We start from the raw sequence: 16,317 nt of genomic DNA on the forward strand, positions 1-16,317 counted from the left end.
TACTTAAAAATAAAATCTTTAAAAAAATATGACCACCACGCTCATCCCCATCCTATCCAGACATGACATCAGAACCTTTCTACATCATAATCCAGGGTTTAGCATTGTCAATCCATCAAAATTGGTATGTAAAATAAAACTCTCATCTCTGTCTCTGGAAATGGAGAGTTGGAATCCATTATTAATAACTGGTCTCTAAAACCAGCTTATTTTTGCAGGTAACAAAGAGTCTTTTCAACATGGGTTGGATTATACCAAGTCTCCTTTATCAAAACAGATCATTTAAGTAAATGAGGCAATAGTTAGAGATTTCAAACTGACACGAATAGATTTGAGTTCTAAGAAAATAACTGCCCCCAAATTCTCTCCTCTCCTCTGTTGAACATGGCCAATGGGCATCAGTCACTGCAGAAGACAGCAGGAAAACCTCATGTGTTTATTTCTAGCACTGCCCAGAAAGGGCTCGTGCCTATCTATGCCTGTTTAGCAGTAGTAATTTTCTTGTATAGAGTTACATAAGAAATACTCAGCCTTTCTTACCCCTAAAATTAGAAAAATACAATACCAAATCATCTAGTTTATTGCATATTTTCCTCCAAAATCAAGCCAAAATAATACAGAAATATTTTAAACAATTTTCATCAACAATTTTTAATTCACTGATAACATCGAAGCAAAGATCAGATATTTGATTCAAAGTAAAGAGTGCAATCATCACTATCTCAAAAGGGACTCTTCTAAGAGTTACAAATACTTGAAGAGGAAGAATAAAATTAGCCATGCAGACTTGGAATGGAACTAGAGATCCTGATAAAGGCATAGTTTTCAAATATATAGAAGGATAGAGAAAATAGATGCAGAGGTATTAATATTAATGATGATGATACTGTGTGTGCGCGTGTTTGTATGTGCATCTTTACATTTCCTAGCTCTATCTACTCAGAGTGCATGGAAGCAATGAAACCCAGGATGCCTGGGTGGCTCAGTTGGTTAAGTGTCTGACTCTTGGTTTCAGCTCTGGTCATGATCTTCAGATCTTGAGATCGAGCATTGTGCCAGGCTCCGCACTCTGTGGAGAGTCTCCTTGAGATTATCTCTCTCCTTCTTCCTCCCTGCCCCAGCTTGCACACTTGCACACACACACTCTTTCTCAAAAAATTAATTAATTAAAAAAAGAAGCAATGAAACCACAGTCATAATGATTAGCTTAGCACCCATATTATGGTTTCAAACACCATTCCTCATTAAATGGAGCCAGAGCTACTTGGAAAAGTAGCTGATTCCAGAACTGGGGCCAGAAAAGTACAGAATGAACCAGAAACATCCTGTGTTAACAGAAAGGAAGAAAGTGCTCAAAAAATGATGGGAACATGTCAAAAGGATATAAATACCATCTTTTAAAGAGCTCCGTCTGGCCAAAACTAGTCCATGTGACCACCAAATTATAAGAATCAATGGGTCCATACTGAGATGGATGGATGGATGAATGGATCAATGTAGATAAATAGGTAGATAAAAATAGGAGGAAAAGAATACCCTTTCTTACAGTGGAAAGCCAACTAATAAACACAGAAGGAATGCAGTTAGAAAATCACCATTTGTCAACCATCCTAATAATAACCGAGTCAAGTAAAAACCATAAATGAATGCTCAAGCCAGTGTATTTGAGTTTGAGGAACAGCAGGCTACTCACATGGCCTCAAAATATCCCCCCATAAGATACAAGGTAAAGAAGAAAAAAGTAACTTGATAGTGAAGAAGTCTGGCAGACAGGATTTGAACCAAGCAGTCCACATTAATGTCACCAATAAAGGGATAAATTGATACCATGTGACTCCCAACAGGATGTGCTGAGAAGCCCACGCTATCACTTCTACGGTACCTTTGCTCAAAATGTACCACCTAAATCAACACTCAGCAGCAACAAACAAATCCAACTTGAGAGACACACTACAAAAGACCTGGTTTGTACTCTTCCAAATAGGAGTAGCATGTGAGACAAAAACTTAGGAAGTGCTATCAAGTAAGAGATACTAAATAAATATGACAATTAAATAAAACCTGTGATCTGGGATTTTCTCTCACTGTAAAAAACATCATAGGGATTATTAGTGAAATCTGAATAAATTTGGTAGATTAGATAACAAAGCCCCACCAATGCTAATTTCCTGATTAAGATAACTGCGCTGCAGGTACGGAAGGGAACGTCTTATTGCTAAAAAACACACACACACTGATATATTTAGGAATTAAGAGTAGAGAGTGAAAAGGTTCAAATAAATATAATAGATGTGGGTATTTGGGGAATCTGGGTAAAGATGATACAGGAATTCATTTATATAGGTCTGAAATTATGTCAAAATAAAAGTTTATCGATTAAAAAAGAATCTTAATAAAAGACAGTGAGTTTTGGTTTGTCTGTTTTTTAAATAAGTGCTTCATCAGGTGAATTCACAGGCCATTCTGCAATTTTTGTTGGTCTCAGAACATTATCTTCTGCCAGTAACAAATGGTGAAACCTCATTTTGTTCTATCAAAGTCTGGCTCTGGAAGGAAAGGTCTTGTTAAACTTGTCAGTCCTGTAACCTAGCCTTATTAGCAATGACAGACTAACTAAAGCTACAGCAAACAAAACAGAGTAATTGGTTTACACCAGAGCCACTGAGGTTTCACAGCCTCTGTGACCACAGCGTTGGGCCTTCAAATCCCAACGCTTCCACCAAGAACACTTTTTACAGAAGACTGTACAAAATAATGGTTCTTGGCAACCCCCCACCCTCTTCACTGCACCCTATCACATGCTCTCTCAGAGAACAACAGGACATTCCATTTAACCCAGCAACTGTTACAGAAGCACACTACTACCAAATGGGAGACTCGTACAACGCAGCCACAAACTCAGTTCTCCAACTTAAGCAGCCTGAAAACTGGCGAAAAATACAGATACTGTGGACGGCCTCTACAAAAGTGTAAGAGTTTCAGTGAGTTGTGTTACGTGGTCAGGTACCTGCCATGCCAGCTGTGTGGCTAAAAAAAAAAAAAAAAAAAAAAACTGAATCAGGAAAGAAATGGATCTATCAATCACACATGCCTCCAAGTGAATTTGCTAGTTTCTTAGCAGGCTTTGGTTTTTCTGTGCTTTTCTTGTCATGAGCATTTCACCCAATGAGGTATTTGCACAACCAGTCAAATGCCTCATATGGTAGTCAACTGAGGAGAGAGCAAGATGCTCCAATGCTGGGGAAACCAGCTGGATGGACTTAGGGAGAGATGTATGCTGCCCACATGGGACATCCTGAAGGGATTTTTGACGGTAATATCAACCATATGTGCTTTTTCACCTTTTGGTTTCTCTAAATCACTTACAAGAGAATTGCACAGAATGTGATTGGTCCAGAGTAGACTCTAGAGGTTACAGAAAAAAAGCATTATATATGTGATGAAACCTGTTTACACTGGTTAATGCACACTCAGAGGGCACTGGGAAGATTTTTCCAAAGGTTTCAAACTATTACAAAGAACAAAAGCATAGTTCCTTTAAAAAATCTGGTGGTATTGAGGTATAGGAGCATTGCATTGTCTTCAAAAGGGAGTTCAGAAAGCAGGCGAGGCTCTGAGGCAACAAAACTAAAACCACTGGGGCATTTATGGTTTAGAATGAGTACAAAATGTATGGAGAAATTAAACTTAGTTTTCTAAATAGGAGCAGAGTATATGCAATCAAGGGTGAGGTCATAAGTTATGAAAAGGGCCTGAGGCAGCTCATAAGTAAGTACAGGAAGAAGACACACACAAAAAAATCAGAAGCAAATACTGAATAAGTTGGAAGTTGCTGTATCTCAGTGTCAGATATGAGGGAGGGTGGGCACAACCGTTTGTCTGTCCCGATCCAGGGCAGATGGGGACAGGAGGTGCCAACAAAGAGTGTGGGCTCCCAGATCAGCCACGCTCCAAAGTTGCAACCATGTGGGCAGAGGGGGCCCAAGATTTCTAGCCCAGGAGAGCCCAGGCTTTCTTATGAGGCCTTGAGCGCTCTCGGACAGGGAATCCAAGCAGACAGCTAGAAGGGGGGGAATGCTGACAACTCTGCTCCTGAAGCAACTCACCTCACATCATAAGGTTTTGGAATAAGATCCATCTCTAATCTAGTGATTCTCCCGGGTACCCCTATCACACCCTGAAGTAGTGCTAGAAATCTGTGGGGGCACTCACTGGCACAATGATTGGGGTGGGGACCAGGGATGCCAGAAGTCCTACAATGCACAGAGTCCCATGCAGTGCACAATTATTATGCTTCTACTGCAACTTCCACATACCCTTCCAGACCTTCGTGAAGGTAAAATAACAGATGTTTTATGATTACCTGAGTAGAGACCCTCACTCGCTTTTACATTTTAAACACTAAGGGTTCTTTTTTTTTTTTTTCAGTTTAAATATATATAAATTGTATACCCTTATTCATAGCAGTATTATTCACAACAGTCAAAAGGTAGGAGTAAACCAAGTGTCTCAACAGACGGAGAGAGAAACAAAATGCGGTATATGCATCAATACACACAGTGGGATAGTATTTAGCCTTAAAAAGGAAGCAATTCTGACACATCTTCCAATACGGGTGAACCTGGAGGACGAATCCCGCTAGATGAAATAAGCCAGACACAAAAAGACAAATACCATATGATTCCACTTACATGGAGTACCTAGAGTAGTCAAATGCACAGAAACAGCAAGTAAAATGGGGGGCCTCCAAGAGCTGGGGGTAGAGGGAGTGGGGAGTTGTTTAATGGGTACCATTCCACTGTAGGAAGATGGAAAAGTTCTGGAGATGGATGGTGGTGAGGGCTGCACAACAGTGTGAATGTACTTAATGCCACAGAAAGGTATAATTAAAAATGGTTAAATTTTATGTTATGTATATTTTAGCACAATTTTAAAAATACACACACACACACACACGGAGGTGTGCAAATCACAAGACGACTGTACTTTGCTGTGCCAAAACTGAACCCCACTCTGTTCACCACTGCAGAAAAGCGAATCACATGGTGCCAGTGCTCCCAGCACCTGAGTCCCCAGCACCACCCTCCCACTCCGGTGGCCTTCACAGCTGGGACCTCATGCTGAGTCTACAAGGAGGCGCAAGCATCTGCAGCATCGTGGGGTCTTCCAGCGTCACCATGCCCATGCATTCTCATCCTGATACATGTATTTTAGTATCAATTACCTTCCTTTTATTTTTTTTTATTATGGCATACAAAGATCTTACAATTAGGTGTGTATGTATGTAAATATTATTTATAAATTTCATTTCACAACAGGATTGGTGGCACTGAAAAGTATTTGTTATAAAAAAAATGGAGAGAGTGGGCTTGGCTCTGAGACGGGTGGGGACCACTACTCTGGTCTCAGGGGACAGACAGGAGTGGGAGTAGAGGAATTGAAGACTCTGCAGTAAGGACCAGACTCAGTGAGTCTCCGTGGATTTAATATAAAAGCACCCTTCTGCAAGAATCAAGGTTTTTATGGGGGTGGTCTGGTGGTAGTCTGCCCACTCCCCTGAAAAGGAAGAAATATGGTGGAAAACTAGAAAGTGCCTGACTCTCCTTCGTGATGAAACACAGACACACTTAAAATAATCAAATTTATGCCTGGTAATAAACTCCGACAGAGATGAGGTGAACCAGGGTATATATTTTTCAGTCATGGGAATCACTGTATCCTGTCAAAAGAGATCAGGATTTAACTGAGAAGGGCACGGTGTGTCAATTGCAATGACACATATATTGTTGCTCTATTGTGATCATCCTTCTTTTCCATCTCAACACCGGGACATGATTAATATTTTACATACTGTCCAAAAGGGGAATGTGACTTACCAGAAACCATCCTCCACATTTCAAATACAGATCCCCCCTTTGCCAAGAGAAAATCCTGCCCAGCTGTAGATTTCTCATTTGCAAAACATAAGAGCAATGAAATTCCATTACTTAGAGAAACTGGCTGTTCCACCAAACCCTTGGCAACGGAAGCTGTACTTATCTTTCTGAACAATAGCCTCAGAAAATGTATTCTCTCAAAAAAAAAAAAGACAGTAAGTATGCCTTTGAGCTCTTGAGAAAGTGCTCTTGCACAAGCAAATTCCTGTTAGGGAAAATCCACTCCCCCGACCTGGGAAGTACAAAGATGGACCCTAAAACAGGCAGTAAAAAGAGCTCCAAGTTTAAGAACGCTTCAAAAAGTCAATGGGGATGTAACAATATTAATAATGTCCTGAAAACAAAATGAAGTATCCTTTTCATATGTACGTTACCACAATGTACCTGCTCCCTCAGAAGGGTGATTCTTAGACCCTAACATGTTCAGTTTGTTTTCCCTGTGAGTGTTAACTGTATGTTTTCCCGAGGATATAAACGATCCTAAAGCGTACTGCTTTGCACATTGCGGAATTCATCCAAACAAGAATGGAAAGGCGAGACTTTGTTCTGTCTTCCCAGGCTCCCTTCCCCGGAAGAAGCATGTGGCCAAACTCCAGTGGGTTATGTGAACTTCGCTCATGGCTTATCTCACAGAGTTCCCACTCCGTCCAAAGTTTTGAAATGGACCATGAAAACACTCAAGAAATACAGACGCTCTGCCAATGTGTTTGAACAAGCATCAGCGGCATCAGGGCTGTTTTTCCGGTTCCCCGTCTAATGTGCCCTCTCATGGCTATGGCCTGTGGTGCCATTCTTGTGGGATGCAACGTATCATCTGGACTCTCCTATCTAATTCTTCCTCACAGGAGACCCGACAACTTAGTCCATGTATTTACCCATTAAAAGAGCAGTCAAAATGGTCAAAAAACACCAGCAAAAAATAGTCCGTTGTGCCCAACTTTGCACCAAGAGCCCGTACCAGGAGGCAATGAATAATTCTTTCCCTTTTGGCAAGCTGGAGCATCCTAGGACATCGTGTGACCCTATTGCAATGTGCTGGACGGGGGGGTAGAGATCTACCTCCCCCAGAGCAAATCCATAAACCTACTCTATAAAGGCTTAAAATGCTCCATGAAGAATGAAGAATTTGGGATGATGTGAGTGACCATCCTGAATATCGACCTCTGCCTGCACATCCCTGGACAATCACCTTTTACACCGGATAACAGACAAACCCAGAAGAGAGAACAATGCATCCGTAGCAACAACTGTGTGCCGCGAACTGGGAGGACACGATCAGGCCTCCAGAGCGGACACGATTTTACCCTGGTAACCAACGTGAACACCGACACAATGTGCACAACAGGGGTTGCTCATCTGGTTCTAACTAACATACAACTCTCCAATGGCTTTCACAAAAAGCTATAACTGAAGCATACAAAACAGATGCAAGGCCGCGGGAAGACAGCCAAATTGTGAACATGCCACTCATAATCTGGCTTCTCTATATTTAATATAAACAAAAACTTAACACCAAGGCAATCAGCGCTCTCTGTAGTCCCACACAATGGGAGAGTTCTCCTGCCCAACCATCCACCAGCTCAGGCCTCTCTCCCTGACCAAACATCTTTCATTGAACCAGACGAAGACGGGATGGCATTCAACCTATTAAAAGACACTGGCCAGTGCTCACATACCTCAATAATCCTGTCATGAATTTGCAGGCCTCCGTCCTTGGCTGCCGGCCCACTGTCAACTATTTTGGATACAAAGATTCCTTCAGTGGACGATCCATCTTGGTTGTCCTTTGGGTTAAAAAAACACACACATGAATGCTAGGCATTAACTTGGTCATGAAAATAAAGCTTACACTCTTAAACTATAATGGACTCTTGCTCATGTCAAAAGTGGCAATGGGGCGAAAGCCCATCTGTTACCCGTAATTTGTTTTAATCTAAAATTAACACATACACATGGTAAAATACTTCAAACCATAACCAAAAGGTATAAAATAAGTCCCTGCCACCTCCTACCCATTGTCCTTTTCCCCTCTATATAGCACCTATTTGCAGTTTACATATCCTTTCCAAAACATTTTTCATAGATCACTTTCCTAAACATGTATCTGGTCCTTTTTCATGTACACAGATGGTATGTGTGTGCATGGGGTATGCCCTCCCCATCCTGTGCATCTTGCCTCTTTCAAGTTTACAATCTTAGAGATTTTTCACCAGTCGTACTGTCCAGTTTAACTCCCTTAAGTGGCTGAACAGTATCCCAATATTAGGATAATTACCACTGTTTCTAATTGTTGCTCTTAGAGACGATGATGTCTCCAATACCTTCCTACCTGTACTATGAAATATCTTTTGCAGTATGTATCTGAGGCAAATCCCTAGCAATGGAACTGGCGGGTCCAAGGATATGGAGATTTGATGGATGTTGCCAAATTATGCACTGATAGCTCATTAGAGTGTTTTCCCATATCCTTACCAGCTCAGAGTACTATTAAAACCTTTAAATATCCAATAATCTGATTGTGAAAATAGGTGTTTTATGTGTGCTCAGATTTACATCAGAAAAGCTCACTACCACCACCCCAGGCCAAATTCTCATCCAATCTCAAATCCCTTTAGATCTTTCAAAGTCTGGACCGAAACTTTCTGGGAAAGGGAACAGCTCGCTGCTCAAACTCCTTCCTTTATTTAAAATCAAAAAGTTCCAACAAGCCCATAAAAAAACCCTCACAGCTTGTTCATGAACTTCTTTCCAAACAGCACTGGGATGAATTCTCTCCAAGTGTGTGGATTAAATTTCTAGTGATTAACAGATGGATTTATAAGTTAAAGTATTGTTCCCAAACAAAAGCATTTGAAAAGTAATTTCAGGATCTTCCACAAAAAGTCCAAATCCTACCATCATGGTAAATTCTTTGCCATAATGCCATAAGAAGATCTATTTTAATAATAATTTCTGTACATAGAAATACATATAAATTCCATTTGTTAAGAAGTAACTATGAAAATATAAAATTTTTCTCTTTAAATAGAAAAAAAAAAAAAATCCTATATTCTAAAGGGGAAAGGGATGACTTTAAATGTGGTTCGATCTACCCCTTCCAAGGCAAGAGTGATGGCCAAGAGTGAGAAAATGCACATTCCGTACCTCTTCTCTCTCTCTCCCCCTCCCTCCCCACCCCTTTCTCTCAAACACACACACACACACACACACACACACACACACTGTCTCTAATGTTATAAATAGGATTCAAAAGAAACCAAAATCTCAACCTAAAATGAGCATTAAGTGTTCTTCCCAACATTTATCCCCCCATGACAAAGACAGGTCTCTAAACCGCCATCTGGATTCTATCAACACTCTCCAAGAGAGGAGGGTCAGCAAGGATGTGGGTGCTGTACTAGATCAGCTATCCTCAAAAGGCAGCCCGCCCAGTACCACAGCACCCTACACCGGCCCAGCGCACACTAACCCGTCACTGTCTGAATTTCTCCCTGCCTCCTTTGTCACTCACAGCTGCCTTACTAATTCACTCACCCCAGGGCATTCGTGGATCCCCCTGCACGCATAGCTCAAATAGGAGTACACAGCTGTGCAACAGCTTCTATTTACTGAGTACATACTAGGTAGGTAGCGAGTACTCTGTGTCCCATTTCATCCTCACAACAACCACAAACCTTAAGTACTATATTATTATCCATTTCATAGATGAAAAACCTGAGACAGAGATGTTAAGTCACTTGCCCAAGGTCACACAGCTAAAAAGTAGCATAGGTCAGTTTCAAACTGAGGACAGTTCAACTGCCTTACATAACCTCTATGTGCAATACTGACTCCCACAGAGAAAAATCTCAAAAATATACATGAATTCAAAAGTTCCACATTCCAGGCTATGGAATATTCCACTGGACAAACCCGAAGAGCCTCAGTGGACCACAAACGATTTATGGACAATCTTGAGTTCCCTAAGAGGTGATATCAATATATCCAATGAAAAGAGATCCGTGCTTACTCTGAATTAATTGCTTTGCATTTCTTGGCTGGAGAGGAAGAGGGAGATGGGGGAGGGGCTTTTGGCTTTGGTCTGTTTTGCAGAATACTACCTCATGCACAAGTAATTTTTCTTAGGAGAGCAACTAAGTTCAAGCAAAAAACAGAGAAACAGGCAAAAGCAAACAGCACAATTCAGGTTAAATTAAGACAGTGGTAGGAGGTGGAAACAGAACGCAAAAAAAATACAGAGAGCACAAAATCAAAGAAAGCCAAATCAATTCCATCCTGGATAGCTAGATGTGTCTCTTAAAAGACATCTCTCTGTTCTTAGTTTGTTTGGCTCCTCTCCTAATACATTTTAAGTCAGAGCTATTTATCAAGGTGAACTAACAAGGCTTGGGATTTGTTTTGTTTTGCTGGCTTGAGAAAAGGAAAAATAAAAGGGATTGTTTTCATCCCAGGGGTACCTGACAGTGAAGTATACTTGCCAAAGGCTGAAGTGAAAGGTCTGATACACCAGACTGGATGCTGTTTCTTTAGGGATATAAGAATTAATGAATGAATGATGTGACAGTGCTAAGAGCAGTGCATCATGCAATGAAAAGCCTTATGTCAGCGCCCCCCCGGGCTGGGCCTATGTCACCCCAACCAAGCTTCTAACACAAGAATTCCTTGGGAAACACACACGTCATGTGTACTGCATTCTACTTCCAGGACTAACAATGAGTGTGCATTGTTGCTCATCTTGGCTTTTTTAGCATGTTCTCAATGACCTGCCAGATTTCCAGGCAACAGTTCAGAATACATTTAGGGTTCATTATGCGATTTCTGCTAATCAGGACAAGTTTAAAAAAAAAAACACTATTGCAACCACATGCATATGGAATTAAACTTTCCTCCAGGGGACATGCATATAGTTCTTGCAAAAAGACCACATGAACTGAGAACGCTTACGAAAGCTACAAAATTCACTCTGGCTTGCACTTCAATCAGCTTTTTAAAGGAGAAAGAAAATAACCTAAAACATGTACTTTGATAAGCACAAGTAAGAACCATATTCCAATGAGGTTGGGAGTGTCCTTTTGTTCCCGGGGAGGGACAGAAAACAAACACATAGTAAGTTCTCCAACCATCACCAAGACATAGGCATGCCTCTCCATTTCAAGCATTTTTTTTTTAAAGATTTTATTTATCTATTTGTCAGAGAGAGAGAGCGCACACAAGCAGGGAGAATGGCAGGCAGAGGGAGAAGCAGGCTTCCTGCTGAGCAAGGAGCCCAATGTGGGGCTCGACCCCAGGACCCTGGGATCATGACCTGAGCCAAAGGCAGATGCTCAACGCTCAGCCACCCAGGCATCCCATTTCAAGCATTTTCAAACATTGGGCTCCTTTTTCCTATATACGCTCTGGTGAGGCAGAGAAGGAACCTTCCTGGTTTGGGCTCTTTCGGCCGTGGAAGTTTCTGAAACATCTAACGGTGAGGTGCATCTTGGTTTGTTGAAGTCATTTCTTAAAACTGGTAACAGTGGGTGGGGAGAGGAGATTTAATGATTATGCAGCCAAACGAAGGACAGCCTCTGTTACTCAAGCTCACCGGCAAGGCAAAGCATGTTCTACAACACATTCTCGAGGGTTAAGCTGGGGAACACGGACCAGGGCCAGTCCTGTTGTTTCCTGAGACCAACTACTCAGACATCCGAGTCCCAGTCTGCTCCCTCATCCCTCCCCTTTGCTGGAGTGCGTCCCCCCCCACCCCACCCCAGTAGCCAGAACACAAGCAGAGCAGCACCATGACATGCTGCCTGGTTGCTCAGCCAACTGGCAAACGAGGAAAGAAAAAAGGTACCAATGCGACCATGTCCTAAGAATTTCCATGAGATGACAAAACAAACCACTATGTGCGCCCATCCCTGGGGCTCAGTAAAGTGGGGGTGCCCCCTGCCCCCACCCCTTCCTTCTCATAGTTTAATCTCATTGTCTGAAGGGTTCTCTTCTGTAGCTAAGTTTAGGGCAGATAATGCATCAGTCCATCACTTAATGACCGTGCATTGCCTATAACTAAGCTGTCATTTCTTATAATAGAATGTGTATGTTTTTGAAACTGTGCCTTTGGCCAGAAGCGAGGGAAACTCAACCCACTCCTCCTCATGCTAACTCTCCCATCTTCTTCAGGTCTCTTTCTGATCACCTCCTGCCCACCCCTCGACTCCAGCGACGCTGTACTCTTGGCAGCTCCCCCAAATGCCCACTCTGGGGCTGTTCCAGGCTTTGCGTGGGCTTCCTTGGGTCTGTTCACTTTCTTCTAGCTCAGTGCTCTCCTAAGGTGGGCACCTGTGATGCAGGGCATTGGGACGATGAAAGGACATAAGAGAAATTATATTTGTACTCACGTTTTAATTTCATCATTTAAAATGCTCCATTTTGCATGTAACTTTTATAAGCCATGTAGTATTAGTTCAGCCGCAAATATATAATTTAGAGCTAACTACATAAGCTCATTTTTTTTTTTTTTTACAGTTAAGAGTGTTTAACGAAACATATCATATATGGACCTCTGATCTAGCAAACTCCTACTCATCCTTCAGAATACAGCTTAAATCGCCCTGCCCCAGGACAACTCCTCCCCAAGGGTGAGCCAGACCCAGGCACAGAATTTAGCCACATCTGGTTGCCTGACAATGACCACAAGGACCCAGTCTCCCTGGCCTCCACAGTGTCTCCCAGCTCCTACCAAACAGCCCCTACGCAATACTATTTGTTGAATGAGTGAATCCGATTCGGCTTTCCTTTCCTTTGACTATTACTTTCCTTTTAAGGTAACAAACAAGGAAATGATCTGCAGAAGACACAAGCAAGAGGTGATGCCCACTCAGATAAGCCCCATATGGAAGGCGTGATCCTGCAACGCGCCCTTTGCCACGTCCTGTCCCCCAGGGCCCTTTCTGCAGACATTTTCCTCCCCGTTCAACTGACTGGTCTGAATTTGGCCTCTTCTTCCCGGAGGAGGAGGAGTTAATGATGAATAGGGTGGACAAGAGAGCTGCAGCGGGAGAAAAAGCAAAGGGATGTGACAGCCCACGAATTAGGGAATCGTCCCTGACTAATGAAGAGCTGACAGAACGGAGCTCCAGCTCAGACTTCCGGTCCTGGAGCCCACGCTCCAGCTCAGTTACTCAGTTCCAAGTGCACACATCTCCCACAACTTTCTTCAGCTCCTACTGCTACACCACCAGACATGCCCCCCAAAACCTAAACAGTTTAGATAAGCTGTTGTATTACTAGGACAATGCTATTTTAAGAGACCACAACTAAATAAAAATCCCCGAGGGTGAAGATGTTAGATAAACAATGAACTCTCTAATTACACACAGCAGAATGAGGTGAGCAAGGTTTCCTACCCCTCACGGGTTCCCCACCACCACCACCACCAAACCTTGACCCCTCTTCCCACTGCAGCAGGGCAAGGAAAAACACATTTTAGTAATTAACATACCACACACGGCCGGCCACCAATAATATTGAATCCCAGGGAGCCAGAGTCCCGATGTAGGACAAGAGTCAGACTTTTGGTTTCTTCACCCTGTAAGGGACAAATGAGTTCAAAATTTTATTTACCAACAGGGAATCAATGGTTGCAATTTTCTTTCTATCTAAGTGGACTCATGGACTTTTAGGTCATCCTTCACACTCCTCTGTCTCTTGGGCAGTTTAAGCAAGGAAACTTTTAGGGCCCCAGCTGAAACGGTGTCCTGTGCTGAGGAGGTTACAGATATGTCTAGGCCCCGCCTAACCCTGCAGTGCCCACGTAAGAATGTCCGGCGATGTCCAGACATGCCTAATGAACGTGGTCTATCAATGACTCCGTGGTCTGCAAACGCATCTCTCCTTTGACCAGCCCACCCTGGCCAGCTGTCTAGACAGTTACTTTCTGTTTGTTCCTCAACCAGTCTCAACAGCAGCATTCACGTTCTGTCACGGAAGGTTCCAGGAGCAGCACTCTCGGAAGTCTGAGCGCATGGACGGCCTGTCAATAGTCATCTGTGTCTGGGAGGCTTGAGGGGGAAGCAGTCCGTGAAAAGTCCGACACAAACGTGGAGGAGAAACAGAAAGATCCTGCATTTCACTGAAAGGGGGAGCAGGGCCCTTTCACAAAGTAATGACTGTCCAGGCCATAGGAGATGCCAGGCTGTTTAACAGAAAACACTCTGTTCAAAGGAGGCTGGTCAGTGTGAACCCCTTTAAATCCCACAAGCACAAGTCCCCCAGGCAGCTCGCACAGGCCATGTTCAACAGCCGAAAGGGACAGAGATGCCACGACACCTTAACTAACACTCTCAAGTTAACAGACAGGTGAGTAAAAATAGATTTATGCTTCTGTGTACACGGTCACTAAACAAGCTTTGACATACACACTCAGCTCACGGAGACACCTCTGAAGTGTTTCCAGTGATTGGAATGATGCACCAAACTTCACAAATACGGACTGCAGATACTTGTAAAAGCTTCATTTGCAGTTTCTGCTTAAACGTGGTATTACTTTTTTTTTTAAGATTTTATTTATTTATTTGAGAGAGAGAGAGAGAGAGCACATACGAGAGGGGGTAGGGTCAGAGGGAGAAGCAGACTCCCCACTGAGCAGGGAGCCTGATGTGGGACTTGATCCTGGGACTCCAGGATCATGACCTGAGCCGAAGGCAAGTCGCTTAACCAACTCAGCCACCCAGGCGCCCCTAAACATGGTATTACTTAAATGCTGCATTTTTAGAAAATATGAAATACTCCCATTAACCAACACTAAGAGCTCATCACAAAATAGATTTAATTCTGATGTTGACTGCTTCCTGATCAAAACCTTTGCCTCCTCCTTTTTCTGTGGAAATAAATGACCATATTTGAAGGGCACGAATGCAAGGTTCTGACCCAGCCACACTGGCAAGGGAAACCATGCTTTCGAAATGACAGGCAGCGCCAGTGTTTCTGAAGCTCCATTTACTGCTAGAGTTGTCAGTGCAAAACTCTGGCGGCAGAACTGTGCCCAACAGAACCAAAAGAAAAAAAAAAAATGCATGTAGATGACTAACGGGCCTCAATATGTAAAATTATCTCCATGCTTAAAGTTTTTAGTAACCACAGTTATTTCTCATGACCACTTAGTGTACAGAAGAATTAAAAATATTTGAATTTTTTTTAAATTTCAAAAATGTTATTAAGCCTAAGCATCAATTGTTAAAGCCCTATAAAAACAAAAAATGACAATTTTTCATTAGAAAAAGACAGTCTTGGGGCGCCTGGTTGGCTCAGTTAAGTTAGTTAAGCATCTGCCTTCAGCTGAGGTCATGATCCCAGGGTACTGGGATCGAGTCCTGCACTGGGCTGCCTGCTCAGTGGGGAGCCTACTTCTCCCTCTGCGTGCCGCTCCCCCTGCTTGTGCTGTGTGTGTGTGTCAAATAAATAAATAAAATCTTAAAAACAAAGAAAGAAAAGGACAGTCTTTAATGAAAGAACTAGGTGTCCTCTAAGAACAATGCAACAAAATATTCATTTCCACAGGCTCACTTACATCATATATAAAATAGAGTATTTTAATATAAAGAGAACCAGTCTCTATCAAGCTACTGTACCTAACCAACACCAGCAAAGCCTCTATAATAACAACTTACTGATTTTTCAAAAAATATTTCCACTCCACAGCATCACCATCCAGAGCATCTGTCTGTCAATGCTATCGATATAATTAATTTTTCCCGCACTAGTTAACAGGCAACAACTGTCCCTGCTCTAACAGAATAAACACTCAGGATCAACCTGATAGTTCTGAAATGTAAACGGGAGGATTCACTAACTGAAAGAGTTTAAATCTCTCTGCCTTGGGAAAGGAAAATCTTGGTAAGTCCATTTCTTGCCTTGCTATGTTAGAGGGGTGAAAAAGTTAGAAATACATTGGAATTTGAGTGAGTTATCACACATAGCCTACATTTCTGGCTTTCGTAATTAATGATAGAAACTGCACAGTAACACGGTAATCCAAGGCAGATGGCTCCAGTCTGACAATCTCAAATGATGCACAGAAGAGAACACACAATCAAATTTTTTAAGGCTAGTTTTAAATCTACTGTGTGATAACCGCTTATTCATTCTAAAAATGAAAGAAAAAGAAATCTTATTATCCTGCATTAACAATAACAGTCAACATTTACTGGCTGCTTACTACGTGCCAGAAATGATATTAAACATGTAACTGCTTTATTCTCTTTAATAAATCCCACCAATCTCATCAACTGGCACGATTACTACCCTCATGATACAGGAGGGAAGAGCTAGTAAGAGGTCAAGCTGGGATTCAGACCCACGCTCTCTGATTCTAGACCCCAATTACTCTTCCCTACCACTC

The 16,317-nt window shown here is 42.3% G+C and overlaps 1 protein-coding gene across 6 annotated transcripts in view; it reads right to left on the reverse strand.

The window, feature by feature from the left end:
* Nucleotides 1-16,317, reverse strand: part of PDZRN3 (PDZ domain containing ring finger 3) — a 235,604-nt gene that overhangs the window by 206,608 nt on the left and 12,679 nt on the right. For 2 of the 6 annotated variants that reach the window (XM_032411771.1, XM_032411772.1), the window contains exons 2-3: nt 13,420-13,506; nt 7,613-7,720 (exon numbers count right to left, since the gene is read on the reverse strand). In XM_032411771.1, the coding sequence (XP_032267662.1) occupies nt 7,613-7,720; nt 13,420-13,506 (195 nt within the window). Of the gene's footprint in view, nt 1-7,612; nt 7,721-12,033; nt 12,258-13,419; nt 13,508-16,317 lie in introns of those variants that run through there. The other 4 variants (XM_032411774.1, XM_032411773.1, XM_032411775.1 and 1 more) reach the window with 4 other exon arrangements.

This window comes from Phoca vitulina, unplaced genomic scaffold, assembly GCF_004348235.1.
Source record: "Phoca vitulina isolate PV1807 unplaced genomic scaffold, GSC_HSeal_1.0 scaffold13, whole genome shotgun sequence".
Classification (NCBI taxonomy): domain Eukaryota; kingdom Metazoa; phylum Chordata; class Mammalia; order Carnivora; family Phocidae; genus Phoca; species Phoca vitulina.